Source organism: Marmota marmota, unplaced genomic scaffold (genome assembly GCF_001458135.2).
Source record: "Marmota marmota marmota unplaced genomic scaffold, marMar, whole genome shotgun sequence".
Classification (NCBI taxonomy): Eukaryota; Metazoa; Chordata; class Mammalia; order Rodentia; family Sciuridae; genus Marmota; species Marmota marmota.
Genome location: NW_026000185.1, coordinates 13241647 through 13262512, shown reverse-complemented (window position 1 = coordinate 13262512; position 20866 = coordinate 13241647). Strand labels below are relative to the sequence as shown.

At 50.0% G+C, this 20866-nt stretch overlaps 1 protein-coding gene across 6 annotated transcripts in view; it reads right to left on the bottom strand.

The window, feature by feature from the left end:
- The window catches only part of Tmc5 (transmembrane channel like 5), a 63519-nt gene that overhangs the window by 17324 nt on the left and 25329 nt on the right, over window positions 1-20866 (bottom strand). For 5 of the 6 annotated variants that reach the window (XM_048789581.1, XM_048789580.1, XM_048789579.1 and 2 more), the window contains 9 exons: window positions 19912-20039; window positions 15640-15729; window positions 10610-10709; window positions 10109-10196; window positions 8044-8292; window positions 6061-6212; window positions 4049-4193; window positions 2733-2888; window positions 462-613 (listed from right to left, as the gene is read on the bottom strand). In XM_048789581.1, the coding sequence (XP_048645538.1) occupies window positions 462-613; window positions 2733-2888; window positions 4049-4193; window positions 6061-6212; window positions 8044-8292; window positions 10109-10196; window positions 10610-10709; window positions 15640-15729; window positions 19912-20039 (1260 nt within the window). Of the gene's footprint in view, window positions 1-461; window positions 614-2732; window positions 2889-4048; window positions 4194-6060; window positions 6213-8043; window positions 8293-10108; window positions 10197-10609; window positions 10710-11820; window positions 12184-15639; window positions 15730-19911; window positions 20040-20866 lie in introns of those variants that run through there. The other variant, XM_048789583.1, reaches the window with a different exon arrangement.

Genomic DNA, 20866 nt, shown 5'->3' with positions numbered 1-20866 from the left:
ATCAAAACGCTGGGGCCACCTCTAGCACATAGGGTGCCTGAGTTGGAATCACCAAAATGTATCACCCCTCCCACCTCTGGGTGGCTGAATTATAAAAAATGTACATCCTCATCCCTGCTGATGCAGTAAGTACCAGGACTCACAGTCTGACCCTGGATGATTCCAGTCCCTACACAATTCCTCAGTTTGAAACCTTTGTGCAGTGCACTGCCTGCCCATCTGTACAGGTCATACTTGAGATGTATGTTAATTCTCAGGCTTATAACCTTTGGAAAAGGTAAGCTGTTACTTTGAGCTATATTTTTCCAGTTTTTGTTTGTTTGTTTGTTTAACCCACACCACAGAAACACACTTCACTCTTGAAATCCCTCCCTTCTGGAGGACCCAACTGTGATACTTGAGCCGAACCCCTCCAGCTCCCTGGAAATGACACAGGCGTTGGGTGCCACGGACACACCTACCGGATCAGGAGGATGTAGACCTCGTGCCGGGGCAGCTCGTACCTCTCCACAAGCCTGAGCATGGAGTATAAGCGAGGCACAGCTAGGTTGATGCAGGACACAAGGAAGGGTAGTAACAGCACGGCTCCGGGGTTCTGGTGCGTCTTCAGGAACTGTAAGGAGATAGCCAAGATGCCCACTGTGCGCTGGACCCTCTCTGCCTCACCTAGAAGACGGGCACGGTGGGGAAACCCCAAAAGGGGCTCCTCTGGGCTCAGCTATGAAGCTACCATTATTTAGTACTTACCCTGTGCCAAGCATACTGAGGCTCAGAGAGGTAAAGACACTTGCCCAGGGTCAACCAGCAAGAAAAGGGAAGACCCGAACCCAGACATTTCTGCCCCAGGGACTAAGCTCCAAGAGCCATTATGGAATTCTGCCTTCTTGTCAAGACGCCCAGGACATGGAGGATGTGCCTCTCGCAGTTGGGGCAAAAGCCTGCGTGTGCAGGTACCACAGCAAGAGGGGACCACTCATGACGGAAATTCTCTTTTCCTCTCTGTGTGATCTTGTGCATTTCCCTAGGAATCACCTGCTCTTGAGAACTGGCCTAGGAGGAGGGGGTGCCTCTGGAGGCCCACGCAGCCCCCTTGTGTGAGCGGGAGAGAGGGCCTTCCTCAAGGGAACCCCGCACCCTGGCCTGGGCCGCCCCTCGGCCAGCTGTCCTCTCTGCATGACTTGGGATAAGAGAGTCCTGTGGATCCATGGGACGCCTTGCATCCCCTTCTGAGCATCCTCAGGTCTGAGCCTGCATCTGCTGGGGACCGTTCGCAGGCGCCCCGTGCATTTCTGGAGTGTCTCTGGAGCCCCGGGCTCCCGGGGTCCCAACGCTGCCCGCCTTCCCCACTAACAGCTGCCCCGGTGGAGCCGACGCTCGGCACCTCTGAGCCTCTCCTCCCCGATTGTACAGCCGCGAGGTTTCACATAACCTCAGAGACGTCGCAAGGATTCAATGAGATCCAATAGGGCCAAGCCTGGGCCCTGGGACACAGCTGGGGACACTCCCAGGAACTGGAGTGACCAATGATTGGCGGCCACCACTTCAGATGCTGAAGCCCTGGGACTCCCTCACTCCTGCCTTCTCTCCCGCAAGCTGCTCCCCTTTGTTCAGGACCAAACAGTCAGAAGTCTTCCCACCGACACCTGCCTGGTCACAGCTTGCACCCTAGGTGGGCGTTGCCAGGGGCCCCAGGACTGTGACCCAACCTCCCCTCTTCACAGCGGACCTTAACAGGGCATGGACACAACCCCACATTTTTTATTCTGGCCTCTTTTGCAGTTTCCTCCATTTAGTTGAGACCCTATTATGTCCTAGGTCTGGGGCCAGGTGCTGGGAGAAACAGACACACAAGCAGGGGGCCTCAAAGCTGCACTTCTCAGGTTCAGAGGGGAAGGCTTTAGAGTCAGGGGTGCTCTCCTCAGCCTAGTGGGGGTACAGGTGGTGGTGAGGGCAGGCTTCCCGGAGGAGGTGACAATCATGCTAAGGTCGGGGTGGGGGGAAGTTTGCCAGGTGACAGGAAGCATAATACACTCAAGGATCTGTGAACGCACCGTTACGCATGGTTGGCACTAGATACGGGGGTGGTGGGGCACAGGCAAAAGTCAGGTCATAAAAGATCTACGAATCCTGCCCCGAGAATCGGTTTGTATTTTCTTCCCTTTACCTCTCCCTCCCTTTCCTTCCTTCCTTTTTTTGAAGAGCTGCAGATCCAACCCTGGGTCTCAGGCAAGCTTTGCAAGTGCTCTACCACCGAGCCATCCCCGGCCCTAGACTTCATATCAAGAACCGTGGGAAGCCGTTAAAGAAAGTGACGTAACCAGAGCAAAGTGCGCCCAAAGGTGGAGATCTGCACCTGGACAGAAGGAGCCCGTTACCCAGAGAACAAAGCTGCACCTACAGAAAACCCGTCCTTCCCCACGGCCACCCAGGAGACCAGGGTCAGAGCCTAAGTCATAGCATCCCGTTATCACTGAGGGTGCCGGGCACGGGGAGGTGATAATGAAGGAAGAAATGAGCACTGGATCCCGGGTGCGCAGCCAGAGGCCCCAGCTCTACAGCAGCCCAGACCCTTTGCTCCCTGCTGGGGCGCAGAGCTGAGGCCGGGAGCCAGGGAGCCGGAGCCGGGGGACTGGGCGACTGTACCCTGGTTTCCTGACGCTGACCTCAGGTCCCCCCCAGCCTCCCACCCCTTCCTCTGCCCGGGCCCCTGGCCTTCCCGCCCGTCGGGTTACCTCGGAGTTGTACTCGGCCAGGTAATAGACGGCGACACAGCAGGCGATGGCCATGCCAGTGGACACCAGCCAGGCCGCCACGTGGGCAGACAGGCGCGTGAGCTGCTGGTGGAAGGTGAGCTTGGTGTTCTCCAGTCGGATCTCTGACAGGTTCTCCTGGGAACACAGGAAGCCAGCTGAGTCCCAGGACCCTCCTGCTGTCAGCTGGTGTGTGTGTCGGGGGACGGGGACACGCTGCCCCCCCCCCCAAGAGACACACCCAGCCCAGATCCTCAGGGATGGACCTGGATTGTGGGAGGCCCCAGGGAGAAGCTCAAAACAGCCAAGAACCCCCATCCCCACATCCAACTCCGTTTCCATCTTAGAGGAACCGGTGGAAGCAACAGATGGTGACTTTGACCTTGAGGGAAACACATGAAGGTCACAGAGGTGTTCCTCGAATGAGGCTGGGTGCGCACACAGAGCAAGAAGTCATCACCTGCAACCCTCTTGTCAAAGCCCCTGCTGATGAATTCTGCTTGTTAATTCTTTTTTGTATGTTTTTATTTTGGGGAGGTGGGGGGTATTGGGGATTCAACTCAGGGGCACTCGGCCACTGAGCCACGTCCCCAGCCCTATTTTGTATTTTATTTAGAGACAGGGTCTCACTGAGTTGTTTAGTGCCTTGCTTTTGCTGAGGCTGGCTTTAAGCTCACGATCCTCCTGCCTCAGCCTTCCAAGCTGCAGGGATGACAGGCATGGGCCACCACACCCAGCTTTGCTATTTCTTTTTAATAAGTTTATTTCTTTACACCAGGGTTGCTCCATCTCCACACTATTAATATTTGGGGCCAGATAATTCGGGGGGGGGGCATCCTCTGCACTACAGAGTGCTTAATAGCTTCCCTGGTCTCTACCCCCTGGATGCCAGCAGTAGCCTGTCCCCAATTGTAGCCACCAAAAAAGTCTCCAGACATTGCCAAACATCCCTCTGAGGGGAGAAGATGTTCTAGATTGAAAACTACTGCTCAGGGGTAAAGTTTTAAACCTGGAGCTGTAGGGTCAGGAGTCCATGCCTTCAAACACTTTAACATAAAGGGCTAGGTGGCCTCCAGGAGGGCTGTACCAGGCAGAAGGCCCCCGAGTCATGCAGAAATGTCCATCTCCCCACATCACCACCAGAACCAGGTGTTATGGCTATTTTGTGTTTCTATTCTTTTTTTTTTTTTAACAAATCTCATGAGCAATTAAAAAAAAGTCATTGATTATTGCTTGATCTAAAGCAGACATTGCGGAGGAGGAGGTGGGGGGACACCGCCTGTGGAAAGACGCCTCACCCTTATCTCCGTGCTCAGACTCTTCTGTTTCAGCTTCACGGCTTTTTCGTGCGTGACAGTATAGTCCCAGCAGAAGATAAGTTTGGCGATCCCTCTGGAGTAAATGTGGGGGTTGATGAAGTTGTTCCGGAAATACTTGGCCATGCTGGAGAAAGCAGAAACCAAAGCACCCACAGGTCACTCCACCAGGCATCGGGGGGCACAGGGCTGGGACCAAGGACACCCCGCCATCATCAGTGGTGAAAGGTGACATTGGAAGAGTGTCCTGGAGCGCTGGGACAACAGACACAAAGTGAGGCCTGCCTGCCATCTGAACTCGCCCACTGGGGAATCTTTGTCCTTTGAACTGTTCCGAGTGTCAGTTTTCACACCTCGAAATGGGGATAATGACAGGGCCCACCTCAGAGATCTGGTGAGAGAGGTATGCGTTTCCTGCAGCTGCTATAACAAATCACTGCCAACGAGACAGCTTAAGATGACGCGGGTTTATGACCTTAACATTTCTGGAGGTCAGAAGTCAGAAAATCGGTCCTACAAAGCAAGACTTTGCCAGGGCCCTGGTCCTGGGAGGAGGATCTGGGGGAGAACCTGTTTCTTTGCCTTTTCCAGGTTTGGGGGGCTATCTGCATTCTCTGGCTGTAGGTCCCTCCTCAAAGCAAGAGGAGTAGCATCTCTCTCTTTCCCTCTCTGACCTCTGGTCTCCCTCTTAAAAGGACTCTGAGGGGCTGAGGATATAGCTCAGTTGGTAGAGGGCTTGCCTTGCATGCACAAGGCCCAGGGTTCAATCCCCAGCACCACACAAAAACCTGTGGGTCCATGGGGCCAGCTGGATAACCCAGGATAATCTGCCCATCTCAAGATCTTTGACTTAAACACATTCCCTTTGGGTTGGAGATTAGTAGCCAACCACAAGTCGCTAGAGGGTTTGGAACAGCAGGCACTAGAGGGCGCCATTGAGATGGTGGGGATGTCCCAGACCCAGGATGTCCTCAGCACCCGGCCTGGCGAGTAACAGGCGCTGAATCTGCACCCCTTAGTAACAACTACTGCAGAAACATTTTCTGCTTTAATAGAACAGAATGAAATGGCACTTTAGTTAGAATTATCATGCTGGTATTAAGGTCATTAGGAGCTGAATTGCTTCCAATCCCCAGCACTGCAAAGAAAATTAAAATAAAAATGAAGATGGGGACACAGGAACACAGAGGGAAGACCACTGAACACTCAGGGAGAAGACAGCTGTATTAGTCAGCTTTCCATCACTATAACACACGCCTGAAATTTAAAAAAAAAAAAAAACTTACAAAGAAAAAAGGTTTGTTTTAGCTCACACTTTGGGGAGCTTTGGTCCATGATGAGTTGGCCCCGTTGCTTTGCACATTATGGTTGTGCAGGAGGGCAGAGCAGAGCAGAACTTCCCAGTTTGTGACCAGGAAGTGAAAAGGAGACAGAGATGCGAGGGATCCCCTTTAAGGACCCACCTGAACCCTCCCGGCGGGCCCCACCTCTTAAAGTCTCCACCACCTGCCAATCACATCAAGGTGGGATCAAGCCTTTAATACCCAGGTCTGTGAGGGACACGGAAGCTCCAAACTATATCAAGCCAAGAAAATAACCTTAGAAGAAACCCATCCCGCTGACCCCTTGATCTTGGACTTCTACCTTCCAGAAACTGTAAGAAAATAAACTCCTGCTGCTTCTTAAGCCTCCCAGTCTGTGGTGCCCTGCTCCGGCCACCAGCCAGTGCCCACGGCTGGAACCCTTTTCCTGTGTGGTCTCCCACATGTACCTCGTCTCTGTCCACTGTGTCCTCATGTCCGAGTCATCTGGGTCACCCCATCTTTATTTTTCCTTAAAGGCACACAACTAACTCTGCCCAGCTCCTATTTTACATCCCAGGACCAAGAGATCCAACATCGTGGAGAAACTGGCTCCGGGGTAATGTTTTGGAGCATCTTGGATTTGGCCTGAAACTCCAGGCAGCCTCATCAGGAAAGGCGACGTCTCCGTACCTGAAGAGCAAGCTGAAGAAGCAGGTGACCAAGCAGGCCCCGATGGTGAAGAGGTACGCCAGCTGCATGTTGTAGGCCAGCCTGCTGCTCCCGTGCCGGATGGTGGAATTGGTGTAGAAGCCGTAGTACATCACCGTGTCCCTGAAGTAACCCTGACGGGGACAAGGAAGAGATCCAGGTCAGGTGCATCTTGAGACAGAGGTCAACGACGATGGTCCTCAGACCTGACCTCTTCGTCTGCAGTTAATCTGGGCCAATCAATTTAGACATTGGTATCAAAGGGGAATCCTTTCCAGAACTCTTCCTCCCTCCCTCTCTCTCTCTCTCTCTCTCTCTCTCTCTCTCTCTCTCTCTCTCTCTCTTTCTTTGTACTAAAATTGAATCCAGAGGTGCTTAACCACTGAGCCACATCCCCACTCCTTTAAAAAAACATTTAATTTAGAGACAGGGTCTCACTGAGTTGCTTAGGGCCTCTCTAAGTCACTGAGGCTGGCTTTGAACTCAAGATCCTCCTGCCTCAGCCTCCTGAGCTGCTGGGTTGACAGGCGTGCGCCACTGCGCCTGGCTTCCAGAACCCTTAAGGACACCCAAATCTGCAGCTGCTCAAGTCTCGTATATTAAATGGCCACTGTATTTGCACATAACCTGCCCCTATCTTCCCATCTGCTTTAAATGATCTCACCCATCATACTGGATACAATGTCTATGCTATGTAAATAGTTGTTACAGTATACGATTTAGGGAGTAGAGGAGAAAACAGTGTATACGTGTTCCAAACAGATGCAATTTTTTTTTTTTTAAATGCTTTCAACCTTCAGTTGATCAAATCTGAGGATTCGGAACCCGGGGATTTGGAAGATCGACTGTTTTGCCAGAAAAAGGGCTCCCACGTCCACGGAGAACCTAGAGGGAGGTTTTCTCACTAGGCTCCCAGAGTGAAGAAGAGTCTCCAAACCAACAGAACCTCACAAGGAAGGTGCTGGTTTCACAGACAGACGGGCAGCAGGACAGACCGGCCTTGTGGACCTCTGCCAGCTGCTGAATACGAGGGCCACACGTATTTAATAGAAAACGATTTAAGCCTTTAGGTCTACGCTGCAGTTTACAGAAAATGAGAAACCGGTTGGAAGGAACACAAGGAAATAATCAAATAATCTTGGAAGGTAGGATTTCAGAGCCTACAGAACAACGGGCACAGTTTCTATAATAAAGACAATGTCCAGAAAAGGCTCCCTGGGGTTGGGAGACTGTTCTAGATTCATACAGATTTAACGGGGGGCGGGGGGGGGTAGATATCCAGTGTGATCTTTGGATCGTGGTCAGAGCACGCTCTGAAATTTCCCTCAATTTGGGGGAAAACTGGAAAAATGTGAATATGGTTTGATTTTTAGATAACGTTCATCTTTAACCCTGTTGAACGTGATGATGGGATTACGACGGCCCTGTGCCCTGATTTTTCAGAGATGCACGCTGAGGAACTTCAGAGTGAAATATCCTGATGTCTGTAATTTACTTTAAGATGCTTCCCCAAACAATAAGAGAAAGCAAATATGGCAACTCTAAATCTACGTAGCACGTAGAGGAGTATTTACCGTACCTCTCTTTACTCTTCTGTATACTTTGAAATGTCTCCTAATAATGAATTCTTCTTATACACAAAACGTACATGGTAACGAAAACATGAAGGATCAATTAACACAATAATTCTATTTTAGCATTAAAGGAAAATGCTTTTTAGGGGTTTTGTTTGTTTGTTTTTGGTACCTGGGATTCAACCCAGGGGTGCTTAACCACTGAGCCCCCCATCTCCAGCCTTTTTTATTTTGAAACAGGGTCTTGCTAAGTTGCGTAGGGCGTCACGGTTGCTGAGGCTGGCCTTGAACTTGCAATCCTCCTGCCTCAGCCTCCCAAATTGCTGGGACTACAGGTGTGTGCCTGGGCTTGCCGGGCATGAACTTGGGGTCCAGGAAACGCAGGACTTACCGCCCCCGTAAAAAACTCCAGCCCCGTGAACTGGAGTGTGTTCTTCTGGGCCACTGTCAGCTGGGGAATAACCAAGAAGCTGAAGTTCACGATGAAGGAGAAAATGTTGAACTTCAAAAGCCACCTCAGAAAGCTGAAATAGGAGAGGACACTGGTTCCAAACTTGCCTCCGATGACCTTGAGCGTCTTCTGCCACAGGCTGGTGGTGTTGAGGAGCTCAGAGATGCTGTTCTTGGATCTCCGGTAGACCTGGAGTTAAGGGTGCCAGGCAGGGGGGTTGGGGTTCACTCAGGTATCTCCCGAGTAGGGTCCCTCCTGGCACAACCAGCCACCGACCCCAGAGCCTTCCACAGGGCCCCACACCATGCTCTGCATGTTGACAAAGTTCATCTCCTTTAAGCCTCATTCATCTCTGAGGTTCTGCTATTGTGACTTTCCCAGGTTTGCTGAGGCTGGCCTTGAACTTGCGATCCTCCTGTCTCAGCCTCCCAAATTGCTGGGATTACAGGTTGAAGAAGATGATGCTCCCAGTGGCCAAGTGGGCCACCGACCTCAGCGTCCTCCTAGACCTTCCCTATGTCCACCTTTGCTCCCAGTGGCTCTGGGCAATGACGTCTCTCTGACTCCATCCTTCTATCCTCACTCTTGCCCCTCCCTGTTTTCACCCTCTTGCTGTGCTGGTTTTAGTATTTAGTATACCTATTATACCCACATTTACTGCAGCACTGTTTACAATAGCTAACCAACCCAGAACCAACCCAGCAGTCCTATGACACAGAACCACCCCAGCAGTCCATCGACAGACGAATAGATTAAAAAGAAAAAAATGTGGTATCTGCCCAATGGAATACTATTCAGCCACAAAGAAGACCGGAATTCTGTCATTTGCAGGGGGAAAAAAAAGGTAGAACTGGAGGACATTATGTCACGTGAAATAAACCAGACACAGGAAGAAAGGCACTGCAGGCTCTCGCTCATAGGTGGAGACTAACGTAAATTGTGGAGTGCCACCCATAAAGCTACTTGAGTGGTCTTTTACTCAGTACCAAACCACGGGGGACTTAGGTCTCCCCCCAGGGACCATCGTGGTATTCCCGTGTGCAGATTCAGGGCGTGAGATCTCTGCCCACCCCCATCAGTGGGTCAGCTCTCGTGCTCTGGAGTTGGGCGTGACCCAGGGGAACTGGACAGCCCACCCCCTACCTTATTGGGCAAAGAACACTCCATGGAAAACCTTTGATGTCCCCCGTATAAATAAAGCCAGCGTGGGCTCCACTGCTCCCTCCTTCCGTGTGGAAGCTCCATCCTTAAGATCCAAGAGCCTTCCTGTCCTCACTGGAAAAAATTACTTCCCGTGGACTGTGGGGTTTTCCGCCCTTTTCTCTTGATTAGCTCGCGGCCGGCCTGCCTTGCACAGGGGAACCCCAGTTCCCCAATTCTGAACGTAGAGGAGTGATTGCTAGGAGCTGGGAGGCTTTGGGGGAGGAAGAACAAGGAAAGGTCAGATAACAGGGAGACAGAGTGAGCTGTGCTGTCCCTAGCCCAGGGGGTGACTGCAGCTGACAATGGCCTATTGGGTGGGTCCTGAGGAGACAGGAGCTCAAAGGCACCGAGGAGAAAGGAATGATGAGGAGGGGCGAGGGGCAGAGTTCAGTGGCAGGGTGTGGGCTGAGTGGGCAGCTGGCCCTGGAGGAGGAGAAATAAAAGGAAGGAAGGAAGAGAAGAAAAGTAAAGTGGGAGGGAAATGTCCCTATGCACACAGTATGTCTTTCCATGCTGATCAGAACATAAGATTCAATTCTAAGCTGAGCGCAGTGGCACACGCCTGTCATCCCAGCGGCTCGGGAGGCTGAGGCAGGAGGATCGCGAGTTCAAAGCCAGCCTCAGCAACTCAGGGAGGCGCTAAGCAGCTCAGTGAGACCCTGTCTCTAAATAAAACACAAAATAGGGCTGGGGATGGGGCTCAGTGGCTGAGGGCCTCTGAGTTTAATCCCTGGTATCAAAAAAAAAAAAAAAGAAAGAAAGAAGAAAAAGAAAAAAAGATTCAATTCCAAAAAAGACTCACCAGAGAGAAGGTGTGCAGACACCGGGTGCAGCAGGCCACCTCCAGGGCACGGGGACCCTGTTTGCTCTTCTCTTTGTCAACCACTTTCCTGTCGGGAATGGGAGGAGACAATGAGAGACCCACTGTAACTCACCTTCAGGAGGGGCTGCGGCTGGGTGGGGGGCTGCCTGTAGGGCCAGCTGCTGGGAGGGGGCGGCACAGCCGGGGGCACAGCAGGCCTCCCTGTGCCCAGCCCTCCGTGGAGAAGGAAAGAATGTAGCTGGTGCAGGGACCCCCAGCCAGGCCCCCCTGGAAGGCACTGCCTCCTCTCCAGGCCTCCTTCACGCGCCCACACCCCAGTCCAGGGAGTGGGTGAGTCTCCAGCCCCTGGGGAGAGGCGGGCCTCCTTGGATTATCTGGAATGTTCCACAAGGAATATTTGTCTCTCCTCCTGCATTTATTGATCTCTCCTCTGAGGTTCGCATGAAATCGGGTTCAGATGGACAGTCCTCCGGTCCTTACCTCAGCTTTCTCTTCTCTTCCATGGTCCTGGGCTGGTTCCTGATGGCCTTGATTCTGTCCCTGGATGTCATGGGGATCAGGGATGCTATTAACTTTTGTCCTGCCAAAGGAGACACATGGAGATTCGTTTCTTTCTTTCTTTCTTTCTTTTCTTTCACAGGGTTGTAAACATTTTAAAACCTGCTGCTGATGTTAGATCACATTCTTATAAAGAGCACAAGGAAAGAGAAAAACAGGGACCCGAGGATCCCCAAGTCCACGATGGAGAACCGCAAGAAGACCAATAAGTCTGTTCAGACTCAGAGCCAAAGGAATCGACGATGTGGGGCTGCCTCTCAACTCAACCCTTCTCTCCTGTCACAAAAAGACAATATTCAGGGAAGCCACCGGGATCCCACCGCTCCCTCCGCCTGCCCGTCTCTCTCCCTTAAACATCCACATGACCTCCTTGGGCCCGTGGGCTCCAGGCCCAAGTGACTTCTTCTCCTCCCCTGACTATGTTCATCGGCCCGTCCAACCCCTCCTCCTCTCCACTAGCTCATGTTTCCATTTCCCATCAACGTGGTGGACAGGGCTGGTCACCTACTCCCAAAGTCATCCCCGATATGTGAACACAATCCCGACTGTTACCCCACCCCCTGGGCAAGTCCCCGAGCTCCCTCAGGACAGGCCCACCTCCAAGCTAGTGGGCAGGTCCCCGTTATCCTCAGCCAATCCCAAAGGGCCTGTCCCCCTTGCAGGTAACTGGATCCGTCACAAGCTTGGGGCATATTGTTGGCCAGTGTTCTCCAAGAGGTAGGAAGTTAAGAAGTTTCTGGAAAAGGTGTTTCTCCCTTCTATTCAAAGAAGCCCCAAACAGGGCTGGGGGCGTAGCTCAGTGGTACAGCTATGGGAGATGCTGGGTTTATCCCCCTACCAGAAAAAAAAAAAAAAAAAAAAGTAAATTGGGCCAGGTGTGATAGCAGCACATGCCCCAAATCCCAGTGACTTGGGAGGCTGAGGCAGGAGGATCGCAAGTTCAAAGCCAGCCTCAGCAACTTAGCGAGACCCTGTGTTAAAAAAGTTAAAAGGGTTGGGGATGTGGCTCAGTGGTTCAATGCTCTGGGTTCAATCCCTGGTACAAAAAAAAGAAAAAGAAAAGAAAAGAAAGGAAGAAAGGAGATTGGGAGGCTTCCCTGCTACCTGCTCAGCAATTTCCCAGCAGATGATACCTTGAGCAGTTTCATGGGAAGCGCAAGGAGTGTCTATGCCCGGGCATTCTGGGCTGTGATGGGTCTGAGACATTGATTCCTTCAAAGCAGTTGACAACTGTAATAACTGGTGGTGCTTCGTGTCACTGCCACGTCTGACCACCTGAGAGTCCACCCTCTCGATGTCGGGGAGCGGTGACACCCTGCCGAAGCCGGGCTTCACCCATGTCCTTTCTGGAAAAATCTGATTGGAGGACGGACGGCTTTCGGCCCCAGAGGGCACATTCTCTACCTCTACGACGATTTCGTTTACCCAGTCATCCGACAGCATCTCTCGCTTCCTGCTGGCTGGGTCCTGCAACCCGGGTGCGGTCTTCAGAGACCTCACGCAGCGGTCACACCAGCGTGGCCCAGACCCAGCCGGGGGAGAGTGGCTGCCATCACAAAGGGATGCTCCATTCACACTTTTCCAAAGCCAAGACCAGACCACTGAAGCCAGCCCCCCCACCCTCCAACAAGTCACAAGAGAACTCCCCACATCTGGCCCCTGAGGGGGGTCTCCTCAGAAGGAGTTGTGTTCTCCTGCAGAGAATTCTATCTTGGTAGCTAGGTAAGAAATTAGAAACAGAATCCTTCATTGGAGACAATGGGATTCTAGAAACAGAGGACAGACATTCTTTTGATATCTCATAATCAAAGGGCGACTTTCACAGCCAGTGGTGGTGGGACACACCTGTAATCACAGCGGCTCAGGAGGCTGAGGCAGGAGGATCGCTCATTTCAAGGCCAGCCTCAGCAACTTAGCAAAGTCTCTAAATAAAATATCAAAATGGGCTGGGGATGTGACTCAGTGGTTTAAGTGCCCCTGAGTTCAATCCCCAGTTCCAAAAAAAAAAAAGGCAACTTGTTTTTTCTTTTTTAGTTTAATTGTTTGGTCTAGAACTTATAGTTTTATACATTTATATAAAAACCAGATATGTTGATACTGTTCCAATGATTCTCTCCTGACTGCCTCTGATGATGGACACAGCTGTCTGTCTGCTTCTCGGTATCCATTCTTTTTTTCTCCTATGAGCAGGAATTACATTTCCTGAGTGGACGTGGGATTCTCCCAGCTCCCTTTGCAGCTAAGAGTGGACAAGTGACCCACTTTCAGGCATGTGACCTCAGGAATGCTCTTTAAAGGGGATAGTGTACCTGGCTTCGCTTCTGCCCTTTACCATGCCCCTCTTGTACCTGGGGGCATCATCTGAGTTATTTAACAAGAGGTTAAATATTCACCTGCTAAAGATGGTGGAGAAAGCTACAGGGGAGTTTCAGTCCTCGAAGACATCACGGGGAAAAAAATACTTTGGACTTTCTCCCTCTACTCTTCTTGTTACAGGAGAAAAAAATCAATCCCTTTATTGCTAAATCCATTGTTCCATTTTAATGCCAGACACCTGAACACACTTCCCACCCAACAGATTTAGACATCACCTAGGTCAGCTTGTTGATGGGATAGTTGGAGGAGGGTGGTGCAGAGAGAGGAACTGAGACCCCCCTCCCGTCACATTCTTTAAATGGGAGGATTGGACTAGAACTCAGGGACTCTCACTAGTGAGGATGATTGACAGTAATGATTCCTGCTGATTCTGCAGGTCAAGTACTTCAAGTAAGAGCGTATCATCACATTTTCCCAATCACCCTGTGAAGTTGGTACTATCGTCAACCCCCTCTTAGAGCTGAGAAAACAGAGACTCACCGGGTGCGGTGGCGCATACCTGTCATCCCAGCACCTTGGGAGGCTGAGTCAGGAGGATCTCGAGTTCAAAGCCAGCCTCAGCCAAAGCCAGGCGCTAAGCAACTCAGTGAGACCCTGTCTCTAAATAAAATACAAAATAGGGCTGGGGATGGGGCTCAGTGGTCGAGTGCCCCTGAGTTCAACCCCTGGTCCCATCCTCACCCCCAGAAGAAAAAGAAAATAGAGGGTCAACGGGGTTAATTTACCTAGGCTCACAAGCCATCAAAGAGTCATACCTAGGTGGGTCTGAACCCAAAGCAGGGGCTCTTGATCACTTCCCCTTGGCCCCATCCTGTTACAAGATGCCACTGCGACATTCATTCTTTAATAAGTGAATAAGTATCTATGAGTGCCTACTGCATGCCAGGGGCTTCTGGGGGCACAGCATAATCCATCTCAGTGACACCCTGTCATGAAGCTGTCCACCAATTAATTGCACAAGGTTTGAAAATCAGAAGCAATGCAAGGCAAAAAGAGCAAAGAAAGCCACATCTTCTATTTCTTTATTTACTTTTTGTTTTTTTGGTTCCGGGACTGAACCCAGGGGTGCTTAACCTCTGAGCCACATCTCCGGCCCTTTTTATGTTTTATTTTGAGACAGGGTCTCTCTAAGTTGCTTACAGCCTCTCTAAGTTGCTGAGACTGGCCTCGAACTTACAATCCTCCTGCCTCAGTCTCCTGAGCCACTGGGATTACATGCATGAGCTCCATGCCTGGCTCCCTGTGCCTTTTAAGTGTCCTTCTACCGGAGACCCTGAACCTCATGCTGGCCCCACAGAGCAGTCTTCAGGAGGCCAAAGGCCCCCCTCTCACCGATGGTTAAAGCCATTCTACGCTCCAGTGAGTCTAGAGTGCGGTTGTTATTTATATCCACGTGGGTTTCCCTCCCAGGCAGCAACACCTAACCACTGTGAAAGATACATGCCCCCTTGAGAAGGTTCTGGAAGGATGAAGTTCAGGATTATCCATCGCCTATGGGGCTGAAAGTGGAGAGACAGTTTTAAGTCATGGAGTCTCTCAATTTGCATTATTATGGAAAGATCCCATTAATTTATTCCTTCTGATTCACAGGCTTAACATTTTGGTACCAGTATTCCTGTTTCCTTCTCCTCTGTGCCACAGTTACTTGGTCTTTGCCTCCAATCTTTGGGACCCCACACAGCAATCCTCAGCTTTCCTAATTGACTTCAAAGACTCCCATCTGTCACTAGCCTGATTCCAACTCAACCGTCACATTAATGGATGATCATTCAGAAAAACAAAAAAAAATTTTTTTTTTTGATCAGAGCACCTTGTCCCCACCAACACAGACAATAGCCACAGGACAGACAGGTGACCCAGTCTCGTCTCCTATGACACATGGAGACGTCTGGGTGTCTGTGCTCCTAATAGGCTGGTTAGAGTCTTTGTCCACATGGATGAACAGACGGGGAGAAGGAAGGGCCTTCTACTGAGGTAGCTGGGCCAAGGGGGGTCTGTGTGGCCCATGGCCTGACGCTGAAGCTTATAGAGAAGCTGGGTCAAGCAGAGGCAAACACTGGGCGGGCAATGAGCGAATCAGGTGGCACTGAGCACTGCGTTCAGATTCGGAAGCCCTGGTCTCCCTCAAAAATTAACCCAGCAGATAGCTCTAAAGTCCCTTTACCTGTTAGGCGCTGCGGGAGGTTTTTTAAGTGGCTCCACGCCCTTCCCACCACATGAGCCAATAAGTTCCCTCTGGGCTACCTCCCTTTGGAATTGGGTTTCTGTCGCTTGCAACCAGAAGATTCCTAATGAAGACACCTGGATACCCACAAGAGCTAAAGCCACACGTCTAAAGACACCACCAAGGACTGGGGGTGTTGCTCTGGGGTGGGGCACACGCTTAGCATGTGCAAAGCCCTGGCTTCAACCAGAACCCAGTACAGAGAGGGAGAGAGAGGGAAATGCACTATGCCAACTCAGCAAGCGTTGCCCCACTCCTCCAGCCCAGGAACGGCCATTGCTGGATCTCCAAGTTGCCTTGAGCCGTCTCCTTCCCCAGGGCTGATGTCCGTTCCTGCTCCATTAACTCTTACCTTCAGGTGACTTGTGCCAATCACCTGCAGACAGCGGTGGGTTTCCATAGGCACAGACAGGGCCACCTTCGCCCACATACGCAGGGTTCACTGGAATGAAGAGGAGGAAGGCACGGCAGGTTATTCCCAGCCCACCCAAGGGTCCTGAGCACGAGGTGGTGATGAGGCGCGAGCCCTAGCTGGTCACGGTCCCTAACACTGAGACCTGGTCTTCGAGGTTCCTACAGACCCATGGCTGGGAACTCAGGTGGAAAATAGTATAAAACCAGACAAATAATACGATGGAGCATAATCAGCCTGGACCAATGGTGTTCTTTCGACTCTAAGCCATGGATCAAAAGAATCGTCACCCTGGGACCCGGGACACACGTACACTGACATAACTGAAAAGCAAGTTTCAAAAAACTGAACTTTGAAGGCCTAAGCTGCACTCGGACACGTTCCTACTCGATTCTATTCTTTTCTATGTCAATTTCTAATTTTATTTTAATTCTATTTCACTGAAAAAAAAATTCCTTGTGCAACTTGGTAATGAGTTGCAACTCAAGAGTCTGAAAGACGCTCAAGGAGGTGAGGGCAAAGGTTCCTTCCAGGTGCAGAGCTTCCTGATGACGCATGAATGGACAAAATGTGGAGTACTTCCTTGGGGACGGAGTCCAATCTCAGCATGTACATGATAGTGTCACATTTCAATATTTATTTTCTGTCCATGATAAACATTAAAGGTAACCTCCTCCATTGAGAAAACAGATCACCTGTCGATGGGGACAGTGTGTAAAATTACATTGCGGAACGTTCTGGAACTTCTTGTTTGGGAATGATTCCCAGTCCTGTTCCTTACCAGCTGTTTGTTACTGGGCATGTTACTTAACATCTCTGAGCTTCAACATCTTAATTTCTAAAGTAGGGGTAAATAATATAACTTTCACATAAGGTAGTTGGAATTGAACCAGCTAATACATATAAAGTGATTAATCCTGGAACATAATAAAATGTTATTATGTATTAACTATTGTAGTCAATTAATTGTTGTTCAGTAAATATTATGCCTCACCCCACCTGGGCCACCTCCATTGATGTTGGGCTTGGTGGTAGGATTTTCTTTTATGAAAATAACACAGCAGATGTGACATGGCAGTTCTAAGCCAATGCTATAAAATCATTGTGAGTTTCTGCTTGCTGCTTCAAGCAAATCCAACTTATGCCATGGGAAAAAAATGCCCCGGGTAGCTCACCAGTCCGAGAAGAAGGACACTAGGTCTAATCAGAACACATGACCTGGAGCTAAGCACAGCCAAACTCAACCCAGTGCAACCCAAACCCAGCCAACCCTGCAGATGTTAGTGAGAAATAAATTTATTGTATGTTTATGGTATGAGTCTGGTTTGGGGGATTGTTTGTTACACAGCATTCCTAGGGTGAGTGCTAACTGACACAGTTCATGTAGTTGCTTCTATTAATTCAGTTAACATTACTCATGCATCTAGTTTGTGCCAGGCACTAGGAAAACCACCTAGAACCTTAGAAGAGACACACACAAATATGGGAATATGGCTTCTTCTCCTTTTCCTTCTCCTCTTTTTCATCTTTTACAATTCTGGGTATTGCTCTACCACAGAGTCACATCCCCAGCCCCGTTTTGTATTTTTATTTTAGAGACAGGGTTTCATTGAGTTGCTTAGTGTCTCACTTTTGCTGAGGCTGGCTTTGAACTCATGATCCTTCTGCCTTGGCCTCCCCAGCCACTGGGATTATAGGCGTGCAAAATAGAAAATAAAAGGGCTGGAGATGCAGTTCAGTGGTTAAGTGCCCTGGAGTTCAATTCCCAGTACCAAAAAAAAAAAAAAAAGAATGAGTAGGTGATTGTCAAGGGCTACGACTTTAGTTCTACAAAGAAGTCCAGGGAAGGAAGCCACACTTGATGGCTTTTTTCTTTTCTTTTTTTTAAGATTTTAATTTCCAGTGTTCTCTACAGCTAGGTGGTCAGAAATCTGCATGTACCCTGCAGTATCCTCTGTAATGCAGGGCAAATAAAGGGTCCAGCTTCGAGCTGGAGAGCCTGGATTCCACTCTTGGCTCTGTGGGTTTGGTGGCTGGGTGACTCCCATCAGTCAAGGCAGAGTGCCAGGCTTTGGGTGGTGGCCGTGCAAGTCAATGAAAGGCAAGTGCTCAGCAGGGTCTCAGGGCAGAGAAAACCCTCAGTCCTGCTCAGAACATTCCTCTGCCAGCAGTGTTTACTGATCTTTCCCCATTATCCACCCACCCTGGAGACTTTGTAGTCGGTCCCCTCAATGCCCCCCCTCCCCCAGGAAAACTTAATACCACAGGAGCCTGTGTATCTATTTACGTATTCTCTGTGTGTAGGAGCTTTAAAAAAAATGATATGTTTAATAACAAAACATAAAAATAATATATTTTCCCCTCTGGCTTTTCAAGAACAAACCGCCCCTCCACTCTCCTCGGGATGACTACTGCCTTCTATGGAGAATGCATGGCACGAAGGTCTGGAATATTCCTGAGCTGAACTACTGAGGTTTGGACTCCCAAATGGATATTTCCCATGCAAATGTGTTCCAGTGCTTCCCATTAGTACAGAGGGTCTCTGAATCATTATTGGATCTTTGGATTCTATGTGGGTGGGAAAGTGCTTTGCATGCAGTAATGCAAATTTTGAATTTTGAGGGCTGGGGATGTAGCTCAGTGGTAGAGTGCTCTCTTGGCTGTGTGTGAGGCCCTGGATTCCATCCTCAGCACAAAGGAGGAGGAGCTGGGGGGGCAGGAGGAGGAGGAGGAGGAGAGGGAGGAGGAGGAAGAGGAGGGGGAGGAGAGGAGAATACTGAAACTTTCCAGGCTAGAATACGATGCGTGATTCCAGATGCTGGGCAGCGGCAGCAGTTCGCAGCTCCCATTAGCTCCTGTGATCACAGGGGCACAGCACTGTACTGTATGCTGCGTAGCTGGGCTGAGTATTCCCTAGGTCAGGTATATGCAGCCTCAATCATTGATGAGGATTTCTCAGGACGTGACCCCATCATGGGCCAGCGAGCATGTGTCCATGGAGGTATATCCTGACCATCCTCTCTGCCTCCTCAAAACTCCCAGCCTCCGAGGCTGGTCAGGCCTCCCTCTGCACCTCCCAGCACGGCTGATCTAGGTCGAACCCCCCTCCCCTTCTGGCCCCCACAGGCTCTAGATTCCCGTAACACTGCCTGGGTTTTTCCTCTTTTATCATGAACTAGTTTCTCCAAAGAAGCAAACAGTTCCTTTTCCCACCTGGAAGGTAAGAATGTGGATTTGCCAGCCTCCCAAACTATAAGCTAAATAAACCTCTTTTTTTAGGCCAGGCACGGTGGTACACGCCTGTAATCCCAGCAACTTGGGAGACCGAGGCCAGAGGATCGTCAATTCAAAGCCAGCCTGGACAACAGAGTGAGACCCTGTCTCAAAATAAAAATAAGTAAAGGAATCGATAAGGGCTGGGGGTGTAGCCCAGTGGTAGAGAATCTTGGGTTAAATTCCTAGGACTACAAAAATAAACAAATAAATAAGTAAAAGATATATAAACCTCTTTTAAAAATAAAGGTCCCAGCATCAGGTATTTTACTAAAGCAACAGAAAGTGGACAATTATAGGAGTTTTTTTACATAGTTGTTTTGTTTGTGTGTGTGTGTGTGTTTCTGTTTTCTTTGAAAACTCTCAGGATCTCATCATGCTGAGCCTGTTCCTACCATAACCACCATGGGCTAATGTTAGGGTCTGTAAACAAGTCTGGATGGCGCCTGGCATTTTGCCAGAGGGAGTGGTTTGTGAAGTAACGCCAGCGAGCCATTAAGTGTGGAGATTCCTTATTGGTTGACTGCTGTATCTAGTTTAAGTTAATTAAGATAAGCTGTGTGGAATGTATATATACCCCTCCTGTCCTACAATAAACGGCTCCCACTCCTGCTGTATCAATGTACACAAGTTGCTCGTCACCCCCCAGTTATTTTGCTGCAGCCGGACTGTGGCAGGCCAGACTGAACTTCAGCACCTTGGGTGGGCACAGGGTGAACAGGCTTCCATTTTTCACATGCCTTCCCTGGCCTACTTTGGTAATTGATGACACGTGGCTTCCCTGGACAGAGTTCCCAACTCTTGTGTCTAAGGAGAGTGTTTGAGGCGGGAGGGATGAGCCAACTCTTCTATTGCTATGACTGCTTAATGATAGCCTCCTGAGCCCACTGGATTTTATTTCCTTCCCAGAGTGCGATCCTCCTGTTAAGACGCCCTTACCATAGCCCTTTCCAGGAGCACCTGGCAGAGATGGGTCGCGTGGATCTGCCATCTCCATGGACGTCATTTCAAAACTTCCAGGGTAATCTTCACTCTCTCTCCTAAGGACGCCCAAGGAGGCATTACTCCTGCAATGGAATGAGGGCAGGGTTGAAGATGTTTTACTGAACACTGTAAAATCTCAAAATATGGGTCACCATCCATCCAGTAGTGTGGTGAGGACAGCTGTCCGTCTGTCTGTCCATGAATCCATCCACCCATCCATTCACTCATCTACCTATCAATCCATATACCACTCATCTATTCATCTACTCATTCATCTGTTCATCCATTTACCCACTTATCCATCTATCCATCCACCCATTCATCCACTCATCCATCCATCCATCCATCCATCTATTCATCTATCCATCTATCCACCCATTCATTTATCCACCCATCCACCCATCTATCCATCCACCCATCTATTCATCCATCCATCCATCCACCCATCCATCCATCCATCCATCCATCCATCTATCCATCCATCCATCCATCCATCCACCCATCCATCCATCCATCCACCCATCCATCCATCCATCCATCCACCCATCCACCCATCCATCCATCCATCCATCCACCCATCCACCCACCCACCATCCATCCATCCCACAAATGCTGACTGAAAGCCAACAATATGTGAGGCATGGGCTGGGCAGTGAGGGCACCAAGAGAAAGACCCGGGGTATTTGCCCCCAAGAGACTCCCAACACAACCTGGCACAGCTTCTTAGAGACAGCAATGAGTAATTATAATACAATCAGAAATTAGTGAGTATCAGGAGACAGGTCCAAGGAATTCAGAAGAAGGAGAGAGGAATTCTGGCTGGGAGTTTTAGAGGGAAATCTTCATGGAAAAGAGACATCTGAGAGGAGACTGGAAAGATAAATTCATATCTCACACAGGGGAGGGCATT